At 43.9% G+C, this 18,504-nt stretch overlaps 1 protein-coding gene across 1 annotated transcript in view; it reads left to right on the top strand.

Annotated features, from left to right (window-relative positions):
• Positions 1 to 18,504, top strand: part of ERN1 (endoplasmic reticulum to nucleus signaling 1) — a 67,935-nt gene that overhangs the window by 9,682 nt on the left and 39,749 nt on the right. Inside the window, exon 2 of the mRNA XM_028157390.2 lies at positions 13,544 to 13,664. Within this exon, the coding sequence (XP_028013191.2) occupies positions 13,544 to 13,664 (121 nt within the window). The remainder of the gene's footprint in view (positions 1 to 13,543; positions 13,665 to 18,504) is intronic.

Genomic DNA, 18,504 nt, shown 5'->3' with positions numbered 1-18,504 from the left:
TTATCCGGGTGAGAATGTGTGTGTTGGAAGCACATTGTAGGAGGGGACAGTTTGTGAGACTCACCTTCCCCTTTTCTGTGAGAACTGGATATCTGTGTCTCTCAGCCTCGCCGCCCGAAGGCCTTTGCAGCAGGTGCCGGTTGAAAGGCCTGACGGTACAGCAAGGGGCAGGACGTGGCCGGCCAGTTATCTCAGCGACCTCAGTTGTTACTCAAAGAACATCAAATAGTTTCCTCCCTGGTGGAAGGATTTATAAGATCACCGGGTAACTTCAAATACTGCGTGAGAGATGTAAAGCCAGTTTCGGGGAATCGCTGACCTCTGAACAATCTAGTGGCCTCATCCTCTAGTTCTGTTAGGGTTCATTTTCCGCTTGCGGTGGTCTTGTTTTACAGAGAAGAAAACGGTTTCCTTTACACATAAGAGATTAAGAACCAGTTTATCTGTAGTTTTGCTCTTCAACTGACTGGGAACCAAACCACAGTTGCTTCTAAAACCAACCCTAAGACATCTTGATCTGATGGTTCAGTATTTGGAAATCTCTGGGGCTTTCGGAACTGGAGTAAAGTTCAGTCACTTATCTGATTTGTGGTTTGGAGAAGAATAGAGATCTCCCTTTCAGTGTAGGAGATGGTTGGTTTTATAGCCTATAGCATGTGTCCTTGGGAGTAACCTACCTCCTCCCACATATTATTGGTTGATTTCTGTGGTATTTCTTTTTCCCCACCCTGAACCTTAAAGTGAATCAGATTATTACTAATTGCCAATGTTGCAATAATTTGAGATAAATGGAGACACCGAGGTGTTGAAAGACCAGGATTGGGGATGACTGTGTTCAGAGGCATCAGGACTTCTAAACTCTCTCAAATTCTCAGGTGGGTTTTGGCATGTTTTGATCAGTTAGGGAGAGAAGAATCTACAGCAAAGCCTGAGGAGACATGAGGGCCTGGTAAATCATGGCTCATCACACTTCCGAGCTTCCAACCCAGTGTTCCTCCTTCATAGAATGGGGTACTGATGGCAGGAGAAATTTAATGACTTGCCCAGAGCCTGAGCCAGAACATATATCCCTGTTCCCAGTCTCATCTTTCTGCTTCGTTCACCCAAAAATCATCTGTCGAGCATGTGCCAGGCTTGTGGGGAGACCTGAGGAACTCATGGTTGTTTAACTTGGAATCACGTGAACACAGGATAGACCAGGATTGACAAGCAGCCGGAGCAGGGGAGTGTGGGTCTTAGAATCGTAGGGAATCGCCCTGGACAGGGCCTGGGCACACTGCCAGGCCAGCCTTCAGGGGGCGTGGTTATGGAACTGCCATATTATCCCTTGTGTTGTACAGTTTCTCTGCTAGATGGTTAACTCCTTGAAGGCAGGAGTGTTATAAGCCTTGGGGTCCCAGTACCTTATACCTAACAGGACCCTTCTTTCTGTGCATCTGTAGGTTAAAACAGAGAGTGCAGTCCCAGGAGTGGGGTTGAAATAAGTGAATTAGCAGGTGAGTTGGAGATACACGAGTCAGCCAACAGGAAGAAGTGTGAAACAGGGAGTGCCTAGAAGAGATTGATAACTTGTCAGCCTGCATGAGTAATGCGAGACGGTGATCCAACGACTCACCCTCACTGTATGGTTACCCTTCCTGTGGCAAAGGAGCCTGGAATTGACTGCAGGTACTGGGGAGATGGAGCACCCCGGTGGATAAAAGGACAGGAGGAGGCATGTTCCACTCTTTGGGCCTCCAAATCCGTGCCTGGTGGCTGGTCAGAGAAGTCCCTCGGAGGAGGGGTCTCAAAGCAAAAGGTTTTGTGTTGGAGTTTGTTTTATAGGCCATACTTCATATAACAGTCGTACTACTACACTTTCCCATGAGGTTTTGGTGTGTTATACTCAGCTGTAAACCAGCATCAGTCCAGCATTGGTATCAAATAAAGCACCAGAGAAGACTCCCCTAGGGAGTGAACACGGTTGTGTCTTGTGTATCACACTTCACATTAGGGAACATTTGTTTCCTCCAGATTTGCTTTGCACGGATGTGTACAGCACCTCTTCCTTCTCTTTCTGGGAGCTGCATAGGTAACAAGACACGCAATGAAGATTCTGATTTTTGTGGCCTCGCTGTATGAGCACACACTTGGCTTCGGCCAGCTTTCCCAGCCCCACCTTGTCCCAGTGCCCTTTCTGCTTTGTCTCCCCAGGAGCACTGGCCCACTAGGTCCTCAAACACAGTAAATCATCTTCAGTCTCAGGGCCTTTGCACAGGCTGTTCCCTCTGCCCAGGCTGTTTCCTCCCCCTCTTCCTTTAGATCTTAACTCAGATGTCACTCCTTCAGGAAAACCTTTGACACTGATCCCACAACCCCCAACTCAATACCAAATCGGCTTCTCCTGTTATGCTCTCATGGGTCCTGTATATCTCTTTAATAGCACTTCCTGCAATTTGTCATTTTGTTTGTCTGGTTCTTTGACTCCTGTGGCCCCTTATTAGATCATAAACTCCACGAAGGCAGGGATCAGACCTCTGTTGTGATTAGATCCTAGTGTCTTGCACAGTTCTTGATGAATCATCAGAATAATTGACACTTATATGGCACTCACTGTATACTAATACTGTTCTTAGAGCTTTATGTCTGTTAACTCATTTAACTCTCCCAACAATCCCTTCAAGAAGTATTATTATCATTCCCATTTTACGGGTGAGAAAACCAAGGTGAATGCCAGGGTGGTCTGGCTCCAGCGTCTGCCCTTCTAACAATCACATTATACTTCATTGAAGCTTAACAAACAATAAGTGTTTTTTCAGATAATCACATACAATACAGAATGTAAAATGTAGTACCATTTGGTAAAAATCTTTCCAGCAGTTATTTCTACTTCCTCCTTCTTCTTTTTTTAAAAATCCTTCTTCTGCCCTGACTGGTTTAGCTCAGTGGATAGAGCGTAAGCCTGCGGACGGAAGGGTCCTGGGTTCGATTCCAGTCAAGGGCATGTGCATTGGTTGCGGGCACATCCCCAGTGGGAGGGGTGTGGGAGGCAGCTGATCGATTTTTCTCTCCCATCGAAGTTTCTAACTCTCTATTCCTCTCCCTTCCTCTCTGTAAAAAATCAATAAAATATTTTTTTTAAATATCCTTCTTCCTTCTTAAACATCACAAACCAAACATATTTTAATCTTTTCTTAATTGTTCCACATACTGTCGCTGTCTGCCCATGAGGGGAGGAGATGAGGAGCAACTGAGGTTTGAGTCAGAGTGGATAGTCAGGTTTTTTAGTTTGTTTACTTTCCGATGGTATCTTTGGCTCCCCCACCAATTTCTTCAATAAGATTCTTCCCTGGTACTTACATAATTCTTGTCTTTGGAAATCTCAATATTTATTTTACTGCCTTAGCAGTTAAAGAGATGTTGTTCAAAAGAAGAAACAGATTGGGAGGCTTAGCCAGCTTCCCCCACAATTCAGATGCCCATGTAAGCTGCTTTTCTAACCTGGAGAAATTGGCAGTAAGATTGGATGACCTCCAGACGAGGCAGAAGCCTGACCAGGATGGTAACTTTAGGAAGAGCAATCCCTGGGAGAATGGAGCCTGTTGGCTAGAGTGTGTCCTGTAAAAGCACGTCCCTCCCCCATCCCTGTCCCGGACAGCCATTGCTCCTTTCTCAGGAGGGAGTTCCTCTCTCCTTGGTGTCTGGGAGGGCTTCTTCCTTGAATCCAGAGGCTTGCTATCTCCTTGCTTGTGTTTCCTGCCTACCTCTTGATAAGCTGGAGGAAGCAGCATAGCTTGGTCCCAGCCAGTCCTCTTGCCCTGCTCTTGTTCTCGGCCGTCACTTGTCCCACTCTAGATTGAGTTGTGCCAACACAGTCTTCCAAACATTTTCTTATCATTTCCTGTCTCTGCCCAAATGTGTGAGAATTGCATAGAGATGTTTGCTTGGGCTCCTCAGAGGAGCCTAGAACATAGAATCCTATGCTAAAAGTGTGGAAACCTGCTGGCATAAGATTTTTCCTCAGATGAAAAAATCAATATTCAGACCCGTTTCCTTTTTTTGTGAGCATAAATCCTGCTAAGTGAAACAGTCCTGACTTAGCACTTAAGGCTCATCAGCGTATGTTTGGTCATTAAAATGGTCTTTGCTGTTCAAAGGACTTGTCCTGTGCTAATCAGTAATGTGTGTTTCCTTGGCATTGGCCTCGAAAGAATGACTTTCTTCATCAAAGGAATTGGCAGAGGCTACTATATCATCATTATCATCATCATCAAAGAACATTTTTAAAAAACCATTAGAAATGGGCTGGATAAATGTATCGCAAGAATTTTTTTTATGGTGGCTAAGGCCTTTGACTTTCTGTGGTGGTATTCCCACCCACTTAGATCTACAGTGGGATCTCAGGAATTTTTACCCAGAACATTTTTTTAAAGACCCCACCCTATATAATTGGCAGTGCCTTTTGGTATATTGGGTGTCTGGTAGAATCTACGGTTTACATTTTGGCCTCATCCAAAAGATCCTACCCCCCTCTCAGGGCAGCGTGCTGTTCTCCATCCTCTCCGGCAGGATTCAGAGGGGAGCTCCAGGCCTGAAATAATTTAAGCTTACGGTTCTCAGAGAACCATGATTTAAAGTATTGAAATTATAGTGTGGGGTAGCGGGCAAAGGACCAGACAGAGAGGCGGAGACCTTGGTTCCAGTCCTCTGTCTACAGTTAACTGTCTGTGGTACCTTGGGCAAGTCACTTCACCTCTCTGGGCCTTGACTTCTGTGAAATGAGAGGGTTTGGTAAGGTGATCTCTTCAGCCCTTTTCATCTCTAAAATGATATATTCCAGAAGTTGTAAACAGTCCTACAGTTTGGTCTGTGTTGTATGGAGCCATATGGACTTAATGACCATCTAGCTCATTTGCAGCAGGAAGGCAGTATGGTGCACTGGGCCAGTAGGGAAGTAGGTAATCCTCAAATGGACTTCAAACAATGGGGATTCTGAGAAGGGGAAGTTCAGGTATCTTCTCTTATGAAGCTTGGCAACATCTGGCAAGCATGGATGGCAATTATGTCATAAATGCAGTTGTTTGTAGATAACTTTTATTTGACTAGAGCATTTATCCACTTTCTACTTGACCCCTTCTACTCTCCTACCACCAAAAGAAATCCCTAACTAAGGGTAAAGAACAAAATTGACAGATTCTGATTAGTTGCTATTATCAGGACTGAAAAATTTGGTATCTAATCGAGCCTTTTTTCCCCCATAGGTTTTTGTTTGAGGACTTCCTAACAGTAGGTTTAACTGCAGGATCAAATCGGTCTTCTTCAGTTGATCTCTTATCTCCCCCACCCCTCCCCAACCTTCCTTGTAGGAATTATTAATCTAAGTCAGACCTTTATTAGTTTAGTTTGTTTATGGTGCTGCATTAAGGTAAATGAGCCTAGTAGATTTCTTGTTTTTACAAGATCTGAACTGCTACTGTTGCCTTTTAGTGAAGACAACAGCATAGTAGTGGCAATACTCGCATTCTAAATCTCAACCACTAAATGATTGTGAAAGCTTGAGTTTTAGTTTTCATAACCAATGAGATGCTTAGGAACCTTAGGGATTTGATACCACCCTCAGCACAGGGCTTGTTTCCTTGACCACAGAGCACTTCTCATGCCCAAATGTATTTCCTCCTCCCATGGTGTCAATATAAGTTGATGGCAGAGGGACCATGAAGACAAACAGAACAGCTGGCTATTTGGACTTAGACACAGCCTGGGGCTCCCAAACCAGTGGGTGAAATATATTTACCTGTTGTGAAACTAGCATACCTTTGTGCTCAGGAATAAAGTGAATTTATGAGGAACCTTTTGTCAGACCGTTAAAGGAATAGCCTAAACCAAAGAATTGTAACTGCCTTGGATGGTGGTTAATTACACCACACAAGAATTGCCACAAATACTAGTTTTACTCCCTCGGTTGGCTTAGTTTGGAAACCACACAGAGCTGTTCAGTTAGGCCTTGCCCTTTACTGCATCCCAAGCAGACACTTGACTCCCATCCAAAGCAAATGTCATGGTTACCTTTATTGACCTAATGTCCGGAAACATAACAGCTGATAGGCTGGTTAAAAGGAACTAGTATTTGGTTGGTGGATTATTGCTGACTTACACTCAAGTAAATGAAGTATAACAGAACTTGGACTAGTTCTGTAATAGACTGAAATCATTAAAACATAGGCAAAATTAAACAAGAAAAGTCTTTTAATATCACCAATGTTATAACTCTTTTTCTCTCTAGCTTCTTTTTACCAGGTTTTTAAAATTTTTTAAATCATTTTTATTTTTCAATTACAGTTGACTTGACATACAATATTATATTAGTTTCAGTGATTAGACATTATATAACTTAATAAGTGATCATCCCAATAAATCTTGTACCCATCTGACACCATACGTACGAATTATTATAATATTATTGACTATATTCCCTATGCTGTACTTTACATCCCCATGACTATTCTGTAACAACCAATTTGTACTTCTTAATCCCTTCACCTTTTTCACCCATTCCTCCAACCCCCCTTCCATCTGCAACCATCAAAATGTTCTCTGTATCTATGAGTCTGCTTGTTCACTTATTTTGTTTTTTAGATTCAACTTTTCATTATTTCCATTTTATTGCTCATAGTTTTTCTTTTTTTCCTTCTTCTTAAAGAAGATTCTTTAACATTTCACGTAATACTGGTTTGGTGGTGATGAACTCCTTTAGCTTTTTCTTGTCTGGGAAGCTCTTTATATGTCCTCTAATCTTTATCCCAATTCAGTAGACAGGAGAACGAGACAATGAGTTTTCTGTGTCACTGTGTACAGATGGCTATATAGACATCTCCATAATTGGAAGAGAGGACTTTACTGTTGGGTCAGGTGTGTAAATGAGTTTGGGGTTGGGGAGCAGGGTGTGATTAGAATAAAAATTTTCATTATATCTGTCTAACAGGCCTTTACATAAGAAACCTTCAAAAGTAGTTCTTTGTTTAGCCCACTCTCCTGATCAGTCTGAGGCTTATACTCATGTGGGCTCTATTTTTCAACAAGAGATCTTTATGTAATGCGTGTGTGCTGGCATTTACTGGCACTGATTTTAGTCGTCGCTGCTTTGGTGAATTCTAGACAGCTTTTTGGCCATCACTGAGCACAGTCTTCTACTATGTGATCAAATGGCATTAGAATGACAGCACTCTGCTGGGTACTTGTTGTAAAGCCACCAGAATCGCAAATAGCCAGGCTTTGTTGAAGTTTATAATCTGAAGTAGTTACTATTGCTGCAAATAGGAGAATTGTAGACACATATGTCCTCTTTTGAATATCATTTAGTGCCTGCCAAGGACTATATTACAGAATACTATTTCGAGGTACTTCCTGCTGAATTAACATATTACTGCACAAATTGTGTGTGTGTGTGTGTGTGTGTGTGTGTGTGTGTGTGTGTGTCCGTGGTATCCAAAAAGTGTTTTACTGCTATCTCTTAAAAATCAGCTCATCCATCCCATGGCTTTCACTAATTAAAGCCAGGAGAACAATGCCCTTCTCACCTCTGAGCATTATTGCTAAGTTAATAATTATAAGCTCGTGATTCCGTAGCACGTTCTAATCCATTTTAAATCTATTATTCTACATTTGGTGACATGCAGCTTTAATTCTTCTCAAGAATGCCTGTGTTCTAAGTATAAAACAAAATTTCTTGGAAATCTTTCTTATGCAATCCTTCCCTCACTTGCATACCTGTTTTAAGTATTACCTGTAATACCATAATGTGTAGTATTCATTAACCAAAATGAACTTGAAGTCACTTTAACTTTGCTTTACCTCTGAGGCCAGCTGTCCGGTGGATTTGAGCCTTGGCCAGGAGCCCCTGCACTGTGGAAGGCACACTGGGTGTTGATGGCAGATTGTAGGTTCCAGGAATTTAGGTACACATTACATTGTGTAATGATATTCTGTGGAAACATGCCAATAGCCTTGCTAGATTTCTAGTTTGGTTTGGAGAAATCGTTTTCTTAACCTTAAATAAATAAAACTAAAGTTAGGATTATGCAATATAACAGTAATCCCATGAAAGTAGAGGAAAATTATTTGGGGAAAAAAACAACACACAAAAAAATTCCCTGAACAAATCCTGGTCGGTGCAGTACTCCTAAAAGGAAAAAAAAAATCATTTTCTCGGCCAGATTATTGATTCTACTGTTATTTTAGAAACTGTGGTCTGTTGGAGTGGAGGTAGGAAGGGGAGAAGATTCACAGAAGAGATTTTTATTTTAACTGTTTTTACTTACTCTGCTCATGTAAATTTAACTTCCTTGGGTTTGATTCAGTCAATCTGTATGCCACCTGAGAAGTGTATGGCCCTCCTGTTCCCAGTGGAGGGGCCTCTGTAGGTGTGTGCACGCCTTTTTCCTGGGGTAGGATGCACCAGGTTTGTAAATAGATTCATCAGGTCTAGATCCCTCTGGAAAGCTGGGTATGAGCCAGATGTGTGCATGGCACCACTTCTTCCCACCGACTGCGAGATGAGAGTTCTGCGCTATTTTTATTAACCTTATTTCTGGCCTTTGTTATTAGGTGGTCAGTTAGCTTGTGGACCAACTGTTTCTTGAAATGTGAGTCTGAACATTAAGACTTGCATTTCTTTGGAAAATGCAGCATTTCTGAAAACCCTGAGATGCACTGGCCTCTCCTCTGCCCCGAATCCTAGAGCGGCTGGCAGTGGGCTCCCCTGCCATTCTTCCTTGAGGGGCAGAGGGTGAACGGAAATGAGCAGTCACTTCAGTGACAGGCCCGGCAGCGAAACCAAGCCCTGGGGCTCTGCTGGTGGGTTCCTCCCGCCAGGCCACGGGTGAGTCGCCTCCTGGCCTGACCAGCCCCAAGTACTAGTTAGAAATGACTGGGTTTTTGCTAGAGGCTGTTTCATTGGTTTTTGTGCTGCTTAAACACATCCTGCCCCTTGTGTCCATAATTCTCTTTATCAAAGACTTTTTCTAAACAAAGTTATTTCAGAACTCGTTTTAGAAAAGATTTTTTTTTTTTACCTGAAATATAAGGAGTTAATACAAGAGCAGCTAACAGTTCGCTAAGTTTAGAATATTAGAGAATGAAACTGCCAGCAACCCACCTTTTAATCATCTGTGTGAGTTACTTGGGAGTTGCTTCCAGGTCTTTGCAGTGAGGGCAAAGTGGGTGGTGCATCTTAAGAACTGGGGTAGCTGCTTTATAATCAGAACATAGAACGTGAGGATGCAGCCCGGCAACGGCATTGGTTTTCACGGGAGGGAGACCCTTGTTGAAGTCCTGGCTGAGCAGGCCTGCAGTGAGGACTGCTTTACCACTCACCCAGCCCAAGTGAAATAAGCCGTTGGACCAGCAGCCACTTCCCCAGCATCTTCTGCCCCGAACTGCCAGCCCTCTAGTCACCAGTCTGGGTGTTTCCTAGAATTACCTTGGGGTCGCCTTGTGTGAGATGATGTGTGTCAGGCTTCTGTGAGGACTGACCAGCTAATGGGTGTCTAGTTCTAGGCTAGACTAGGTTACCCGCCACTGCCATTCTTACCTTCTGCTGTGTTACTGTGCCTGCTTCTTAGAAGTCACCAGCAAAACCAGGAATATGTATTTCACTAGTTTGAAACATGAGTCAGGTTCCAGGTAGTCAGCCTGCCGCAGGTCTGCGGCATCAGCATTTTCTCTCCATTTTCAGGCGCTCCGGAAACTAGTGTGTATTACTGCAGGGCCCATTGCCATTTCATCCGTCGTAGAGAAACGGGAGCACTGGCGCCTGACATGCCTGGGTGGAGGGAATGTGCAAGTTCATTACTGGGAAGCATGTGTTTAGATGTTCAGATACACGTGGCTCTCAGCTCTGCTCAGTATTGCAAAAGGCATAGAGAAGCTAAATTCGTGTTAGTTTTAGCAACTGTATTGAAAGCAGGTGTATGCATGCTTTAAAAAAAATGCCAGGGGTGAAGAGCCAGACATTTTGCCATATTGATTTGCCTTCTGAGAGAATAACACTGGTCACAGTGGCTCCTGGCCATTCGAATTGAAACAGCCGAGAGCCTTCAAAGGAGAGAAAAATCTGCCGGTTGTGAGAGGGTTTGTGATGTCACGGTGGACGTTGTGATTAACTGTCAGCACTCTCAGTTGCCAAATTCAACGTCTAGCCCAAGCTGGTATTTTTGAGATTTTTAAAAGACCGTGTTAGTTAGGCGATTAGTGTTTTATTTCAGTTCACCAACCAACCATAGACAATTGCTCTTCCTGTGGTTTCCCGGCAGCTCAGACAGGCAGCTGGCTATTGTTTCCACGCTAGCCGTGAAGCCGCACTGATATATTTTGTTTAATATTAGCCCTTTTAATATGTGATAAGATGTACTTGGGGGCATTCAGTTCATTGTAATGGTACTGTAGGCTTTGAAACAACAACAAACTCTCCTATTCTTGGAAGCCCACTGTCTTGCCAGGAGACCTCTGTGTTTCTTAGCTTTGGTTCCTTGGTTGGGGGATATTAATGATCCAAGGTGGTCGAGTTGCCTCATGTCCTGAGATGGAAAGACCTTCACCTGGGATTTAGGAGCTTGCCGAAGCTCCTTTAAATTCTAGCCTCTTTTCCACCTGCTAACTTGTCCATCTCCTTCTATCTTACGAAAAATTCATTGCTGATTATGTGATCCTATTATAGAAAATTTAGAAAATAGAGGAGAAAAAGCTAAGGCAATCATCTTGCAATATTTTCTTCATTTTTTTTCTCTATATATTTTCATTTGCTCTGTGTATATGCGTGTGTGTGTGTGTGTGTGTGTGTGTGTGTGTGTGTGTTAGGACTGTATGGGTTGTGAGTGACAGAAACCTAGTTCCAACAAGCTTGAGCAAAGAGGGGAATTAATTGTGAGGATTGGGTGTCCCTGAGCCCAAGGACAGGGACTTGGCGAGGCCTGAGGATTGGTGGGAGTGGGCCGCACCCTTCCAGTCTTCCCGCTGTGTTTCTTCTCCAGCTTCTTTCTCTGTTTCTGCCTCTGTCTTTCCCTCTCTCATCCAGTTGTTTTCCACGTGGAGGAAAACATATTCAAAGAAATCTCCCAAGTTTAATTTCTTTCCACTTCATCTATCCAGAGATTTCAACCCGATTCTTGGTGATCACAAGACCTAGCATGCAAAATGGCGGTTCCTGGGGTAACCGTTTGATAGGTGGAGGGGGTCAGCAGGGATTTCTATCTCTTGGCCCCCAGGTATGCTTGGGTCTTTTCATTTATTCAACTAAACTGCCCCTACCAACATAATCCTGCCATCCCACATCAAGCTGCAAACCCATCCCCTTCCCCAGGGGAGGCAGCCCTAGGTCTTGTTCAGCTGCAGCCTTCGTGGTCTTTGTAGGGCCACTGTCCTCCAGGCCAGATGCTCCGGGCAATGTGCACTCCTCTGCTTCAAGTGTGAGCAGGTCCAGGTGAATTTGTCCTCATCTATCCCCCGTGGCCTAAAATAATTTTAACTACACCAACAGTTGGTGTGCGGAGCCTCTTGATTCCTCTGAGGCTTGTTTTTCTAGCCAATCTAACTAAGACGGATTTCCGAGTTCCAAAGGTGGAATTAGAAGCAGATCCTTCCTCCTCGGGTGTAAGGCTTTACCCCCAGAGAACAGGCTCAGCAGGAGCGATAAGGCTTGCTGTGGTTTCTCCCATCCCAGGTGAGTGGGCTCTGGACAAAATAAAGGGGGAACTTTTCCCCCTCCAGGCCAGGCACACAAGGAGATGAGATGAGCTCTAGGTTCTGGCAGTGGTGTCGCCCCCTGGAAAAGGAATGCAGGGACTGGAGTGTTTGTCCTGCCACCTCCGACTGTCCGGAGAAAGCCACTTGGCTTTCCCTTTTAAGGGATTAACTGGGCATCATCCTGGCTCTTACCAAGAATGACCAGGTATTTGAGGGTCAGACTCCCATGCACAGGGGAGTAATCCCCCGAGCTTTTAGAGTTAGTGCTAAAAGCCAGCCATATTTTTAAAATAACATTTGTGCCAAAATTCAAACTGTCTCAGTATAAGCAAGTTGGCCTGTTTTTAATTCAACAGCTACAGGAACCAGTTAATGTGCAGGACAATATAGAGACAAAAGAAGAGACAAGCTCATTACAAGATGGCATTGCTGAATGGGCCCATATCTCAAAAGCATGTTCCTAGGAAACGTTCCAGCTATCACCTGCACATCACACACACACACACACACACACACACACACACACACACACACACACGGCTGCTCCCATGGAATCTGTGTGGATAAGGATACAATTTCTAGCAAAGCTAGAGGATAGGCAGACAAATAAAAAGAATCTGTCCAGTATAATTATAACCACAGTGTACATTAAATTTTGGATTCAACCCAGCCAGTGTGGCTCAGTGGTTGAGCATCAACCCATTCCCAGTCAGGGCTTGCAGGCTCCATACCCAGTAGGTATTCTCATTATTGATGTGTGTTTTTTTCTCTCCCTCTATCTGAAATCAATAAAAATGTATTTTTTAAAAATGTTTATAGATTCTTTATTTTTCATGTGATAATGAATATAAGCATTTTTCTGTATTGTTGTAGCTTTTTCCACATGCTGTTTTAATGATTACATAATGCTTCATTGAGTGTGTGTCATAATTTATTTCAGCCATTTAGATATTATTGGCAATTCAGACCTTTCTAGTTTTTTTGTATTTATAAAATGGGATGTAATGAGTATCATTGTGCACAGAGCTTTTTCCATATCTGGAATTATTTCTTCAGGATAAGGACATGGAATTACAGGACCAAAAATATGATCATGTTTATACTTTCCAGAAAGACTGCAGTAACAATTTCATCACCACCAACAAGTGAATTTCACTACCTTTGGCTAGTTCCTTTAAAAAAAAATTTTTTTTTTAATTCATTGAGCATAAAATGTGCATTTTTATTTAAACTGTATTTTGAGTATAAGTGAGGAGTAATTTGGGTTATGTTTTTTATGCATTTTTTTATAACATGTCTCTTTTGAAATCTTGGTGTTTTATTACTACATAAACTTGTTATAGAATGGGAGCTGTTTTCCTTATTTTGCTTTAAACATTTCTCCCTAATTCTTTGCCCTTTAAAATTTCATCAGTGTGTATGGGTGTGTGTGTGGGTGTGTTGGAATTCTTCTTTATCATAGAGTCTTGCAAGATAGCCGAGTTTTAGAAAGTGAAATATAACTAAGAGAAGGAAGTCAGTTAGAAAGCTGAACGTACTCTCTACCTCAGGGATTATTTCAAAATCTCTGTCCTTGTCATGTTAGGTCATAAACCAATCCCTCTGCAGGAAGGATTGTCACTTAGAATAGGTGACCTGGCTCCTAGTCCTGACTCAGCTGTTGTCCAGACAGGTGCCCTTGATGGGAACCTACGTCTCCATCCTCAGTTTCCTCATCTCTAAGCTGGTGGATTTTAGAAACTTTCGGGGGCGGAGGTCTCTGGTGGTACATGCCCCAGGTGAAGAATCATGTTGACCAGGAAGGTTCTTCTCCATCTCATTGCAGATTTTTGGAAGTCCCAGCACAGTGACGCTTCCTGAAACCTTGTTGTTTGTGTCAACCCTGGATGGAAGTTTGCACGCTGTCAGCAAGAGGACAGGCTCGATCAAATGGACTTTAAAAGAAGGTAATTTGGATTTGGCCCTTGGGTGACATGGACATGTGCTTTGCTGCCCCCAAGGAAACATATGCCAGAAAAAGAGAAAAGCAGTTATATGTTATTTAATAAAATAAAAAGGGAGAATGGAGTCAAGGAGAGGATAGGGCTCAAAGGTATGTTTACAGCTTAGATTGTGATTATCTGCTAAGTACATCAGTTGAAGAGACACTGGTGGGCTATGTGTTTTTTGTTGTGGTTTTTTGTGTTTTTTTTTTGCTTCTGTCCAGGTTTCATGTTTAAAGGGCTCTAGGCTTTTCTATTAATAGTTCTGGCTTGGTCTTTACAAAACACATGCTGCATTAAATTTTTTTGTTAAGTTATAATAATTAAAATCTTGTCATCATAATTACAAGAAGGTATCTTCTCTAACCGCAAATGACTCATTTGCTTTTATAGAGGCTGGAATAATTGAGGGCTGTCAGATTTGACATTCATCCAAGTTGGCCACTTGATTGGTTCCCTACATGGAGGGAAGTAAAAGACAGACCTGTTTCTCCTTTCGTAATCTCCCACAGTTTATGGTCTTGTCTTCCTGGTGATAGTGGAGTCCTACAGCTGGGAAACTGTATTCGATTTCCCAAGTAATCTTCCCCGGTAAAGCCATGCAAATCCCAGGATTTGGGGCTTTCCGTGTCATCTCTATTATTCTGTCCAGTAATGATCCTCACTTGGGCCTAGATGAGGGCCTGACCAGCGTGTTCTCTTCCGTCACTAATCCGTGACTCATTATTGTCATGAGCACAGCAAGTGTTTTTCCTTCCTTAATAAAATGTCCCCAAATAGTATTTTAGATGGGAAAACAGGGGCCTGTGTCAGAGGCCACACGTCATCTTGTCCGTGCAGCAGCAAACCTAGTTACCATCCATCGAGGATGGCAGCTCAGGCACTACACACTGTCCTGCCGCACCTGGCAGGGCCCTGCTTGGATCAGCAGGGGCTTTAAGCAACAGAAAGGACCAGCTCTCAGGAGTCAGTGGCCACAAGAAGATGGTAGAGCTGGGTTTTGGCATTGCATTACAGGATGTTATCTGTACCGTCTTTCATTCCTGTGGGAGCATTTTACTGCTTAAAAAAAAAAAAAATCAGAGTTGTTGACATTTCACAATTTCGGATTTTGTCCAAAGATGGAAAGCAACAAGGTGCAAAAGGATTGCGATAAGCATTTTTACTCTTGTGTTAAGGCTGGTCCCTTAGTTGCTGTATTCCTAGGCAGGACATTTTGGCCACAAGGACACTTCATTCTTCTGCTTTGCTTTTTCCTGTATGTATTGTTTTAAATTGACCTTCTCCAAGTCTTACTTTCCAGAATTAACCCCAGCTGTATCGGGCACAACGGGGTTCCTGTCTTGTTTGTTACTTAACCAAACATAAGAATCAGTCTGTTCTCTCCTGTAGTTTAGAGCTTAAAGAATTTGCCTCTTTTTTACTTAATTTAACATGTGTTTACCGAACCTAGTCTGTGAAAGAGACTCTAAGGGCCCAAAGAAGAAAAAGACAGTACTTGCCCTCAGGGAGCCCACAGTCCGTCTGGGGGAACTTCCTCATAGAGCGCGTGGTGACCCCTCACTGAGGTCCTAGGAACTGCTGGAGGGAGGGGGCCAGGAAAGGCCTCATGAAGCTGGGATGTTGGAGCTGAACCTTGGTGGGTAGATGGGATTTCAGTCCGGAGAAGCGAGGCCTGGGAAGGAGGAACGGAGGTAGCACGTCTAGGCAGAGCAGGGAGGAGGAAAAAGGCACTAAAAGGAAGAATTAGGGAAATCTGATTAAGGTATAATCATCTCAATATTCAGTGTATTCTAAGTCTCATTGTTTTTCTGCGAATAAACTGGCTTATTTTAGTGAAATTAAGCCCTACCTATCAGTAGCCTCGATATATATATTTCTTTACAAAGATTACAGGTGGTAATATGGAGACCCTGAGCTTTCAGTTCAATTTTATTATTATTTTTTAAATATTTTTTTATAGATTTCAGAGAGGAAGGAAATGGGAGAGACATAAACATCAGTGATGAGAGAGAATCATTGATCCGCTGCCTCCTGCATGACCCCCAGTTGGGATTGAGCCCACAACCCAGGCATGTGCCCTTGACCAGAATCGAACCCAGGACCCTTCAACCTGAAGCTCTATCCACTGAGCCAAACGAGCTAGGGCCAATTTTATCTTGCATTTATTATAACCAGAGATTTCAACATTGGTATTTGCAAACCATTAACGTGTAAATAGATTATAAGTGTTCAGATACTGTGCTAGGCCCTGAAGATACAAGAGAAGGAAACGGACAAAATCCTTCCCTTCATAGAGTTTTTATTCTATGGGGAAACAGATAAGGAAATAAATGACATTCGAGAGCTCTGGAGAAAAATAACACAGGGAAGTGGAGTAGGGGGTGCCAGGCTGCTGGGGTGGGGGTGGAAGGGGCTGCAAGTTTAAACAGGGACAGCCCCACTGAGAACGAGCTCAAGGAAGGAAGGACCAAGGATCCTCAAGCTCAAGGAACCCAGCCATGCTGACACCTGGTCTTCGACTTCTAGCCTGAAGAACTGTGAGAAATTAACACCAGGCTACGGTGTTTGTTACGGCAGCCCAGCCAAGCTGACTGCAACACCAGCCTCCACTGTACGGCATCAGCAGGTGCCGTGTTGAGAGTGAACTGATGGGGCCGGGAGGAAGCAGGAGACCAGGCGGAGGCTACTGCCCCAGTCCAGGCAAGGAAGGCTGTGGACTTGGGCCTGCACAGTAGTGGGCAGTCAAAGTCAAATGGAAAAACCTTGCCGATGCAAACAGACACCTTTAACTCATCACACTGAGGTTCTGCAGAATATACTAGTGTACCTGTTACTCCATTTCATGGTTTCCTAACTGTTTACTTAATTCAGAGGCCAACAAGCTGGGAGTGTTTTTTTTCTTTCCACAGAGTGGTTTTGGCAGGTGTTTTGTTCCTCACCCAAACACGTGTTGCTGTTCCCAGAAATGGAGATTTCTTACACCATCGTGGCAGACTGCACCTAGTGCAGAAAAAGAGTCTTATTTGTTTTCCGACACCGAGTTGAGTTCTGACACTGTGCATTAGCTGTGATCTGTCTAAGCTGTGATTTTCGTAATGGTAGTACCTGCTGTCTGTCTCTGAAATATCGCCAGTGAAGATGGTTGAGTATGTTTTATTTCTGCACTTTCTGCCCAAATGCACACAGAGAATATTGCCCTCATGCTTTCTGTTGGATTAGTTTTACGAAGCTCGCTTCGGCCTGCTGGGGTCCAAAGGACTCTCTCTGGTATTACCAGTTCCTGGTTTACGGCTTCTCGCACTCAATTTGAAATGCTAGTTAATGCCGATTTTTGACACTCAGATCTTCATCAAATTGCACTTAACTCTTTATCAACCCTACTCCCATCCCCTCCATGGCACGGAGGACTGGATCTAATTTAGAACCATCCTTTACTAATTATAAAAATATGCTAACTGTGCACCATGGCTGCTTTCCCAACCAGATGGGCCCGGACTCCTGAGATGTCCCTTGAGTGGTTAATATTGGGGATTCTTATGAGGGAGGGATCAGAACTAAATTGGTTATTTGAAATTTGAAGAAAATCTTCCCACATGAGTTTCTCTTTCTTACCGTGTGCCTCTTGCTATGGTTTCTCCCGGTGCTGACAGCACGGCCCACCCAGTCTGGGAAATAGAGTGATGTTCTGCCACTCGGTCACGGGTCAGCGAGTCCTGTCACGCAGGCTGAAGAAGTGTCTCCCAAATCTGACTCCCCATCCCCATCCCCCTTGCCAGTGCCTTAGCCAGGCTCTCCATTCATTTCCCCGATTAATGCGACAGCTTCCTGACTGTGGTCCCTGCACCTGTCTTATCCTCCCGTTCACCCAGCACGCTGCTGTCAGACGTGCCCCCTGAAAAGACTAATTGACCACACCACACCCCTGCTGAAATACTCTAGGTGTTGACTGTTAGCAGTGCTACTCCAGGTGTGGTCTGCCCTCCTGTGTTACCTGTCCTCGAGGAGATAAGCATCACCCATGGTGTGATCCTTCACTGATTAGTTTGGGGAGCACTGGCTCACAGGGTCAAGGCCACGCTCCTCGGGATACATGCAAGGCCCTTTGAATCTGCTCTTGCCCACCTCTCCAGCCTCAACTCCCTATTTTCTCCCAGGGGTGCCCCTTGTTGCAGCCACAACTCTCCAGGCCTCGGAGACATTGGGCCTTTGCTTCTGCTCCCTCCCCTCCAGCAGCCTGCACTGCTGGGCAGGCTCCTATTCATCCCAGGTTACTTCCTTGTTTCCTCAAGCAGAGTGAGCCCCTTCCTCAATTGGGTGTTGGAGGCACTTCCTGCTGGTGGTGTGAATTTTTGTTTATTACATTTGTCTTCCTGCTGAATTTCTAACTCCTTGAAGGTGGGGTCTCTAGACAGCCAGGGATGCTCAGTAAATGTCAGAGGCACCTGATGCCGACTCGAGTTCCAGAACCCTTCTGACTAGACATCCTTCAGGAGCCCTGGAAAACAGATGAGACTTGACTTGGCCTCCTCAGGAGACTCGCCTGCCACTCGTGCCATCGTCACATTAGTTTCCAGTTCCAGTTTCTGATCTGAGTTTCACACGGCTTTGCGGCTTTTTGCAGGAGGCTTTCTGTCCTCAGTTAGGCTGTGTGCCTCTGGAAGGGTCCGCCTTCTGCCTGCAGAGGTGTGATGGAAACGTGAGAAGGGAAGTTGTGGGAAGGTTGACATTTTGTTAATAGTCCTAATCTCTCTTCTCCTAAGAAACTTCCTAGGCTTCAGATATGCATCATCACCTTTCTACT

Source organism: Eptesicus fuscus, chromosome 20 (genome assembly GCF_027574615.1).
Source record: "Eptesicus fuscus isolate TK198812 chromosome 20, DD_ASM_mEF_20220401, whole genome shotgun sequence".
Lineage (NCBI taxonomy): Eukaryota > Metazoa > Chordata > Mammalia > Chiroptera > Vespertilionidae > Eptesicus > Eptesicus fuscus.
This window is presented reverse-complemented; position numbering and strand designations above follow the sequence as displayed.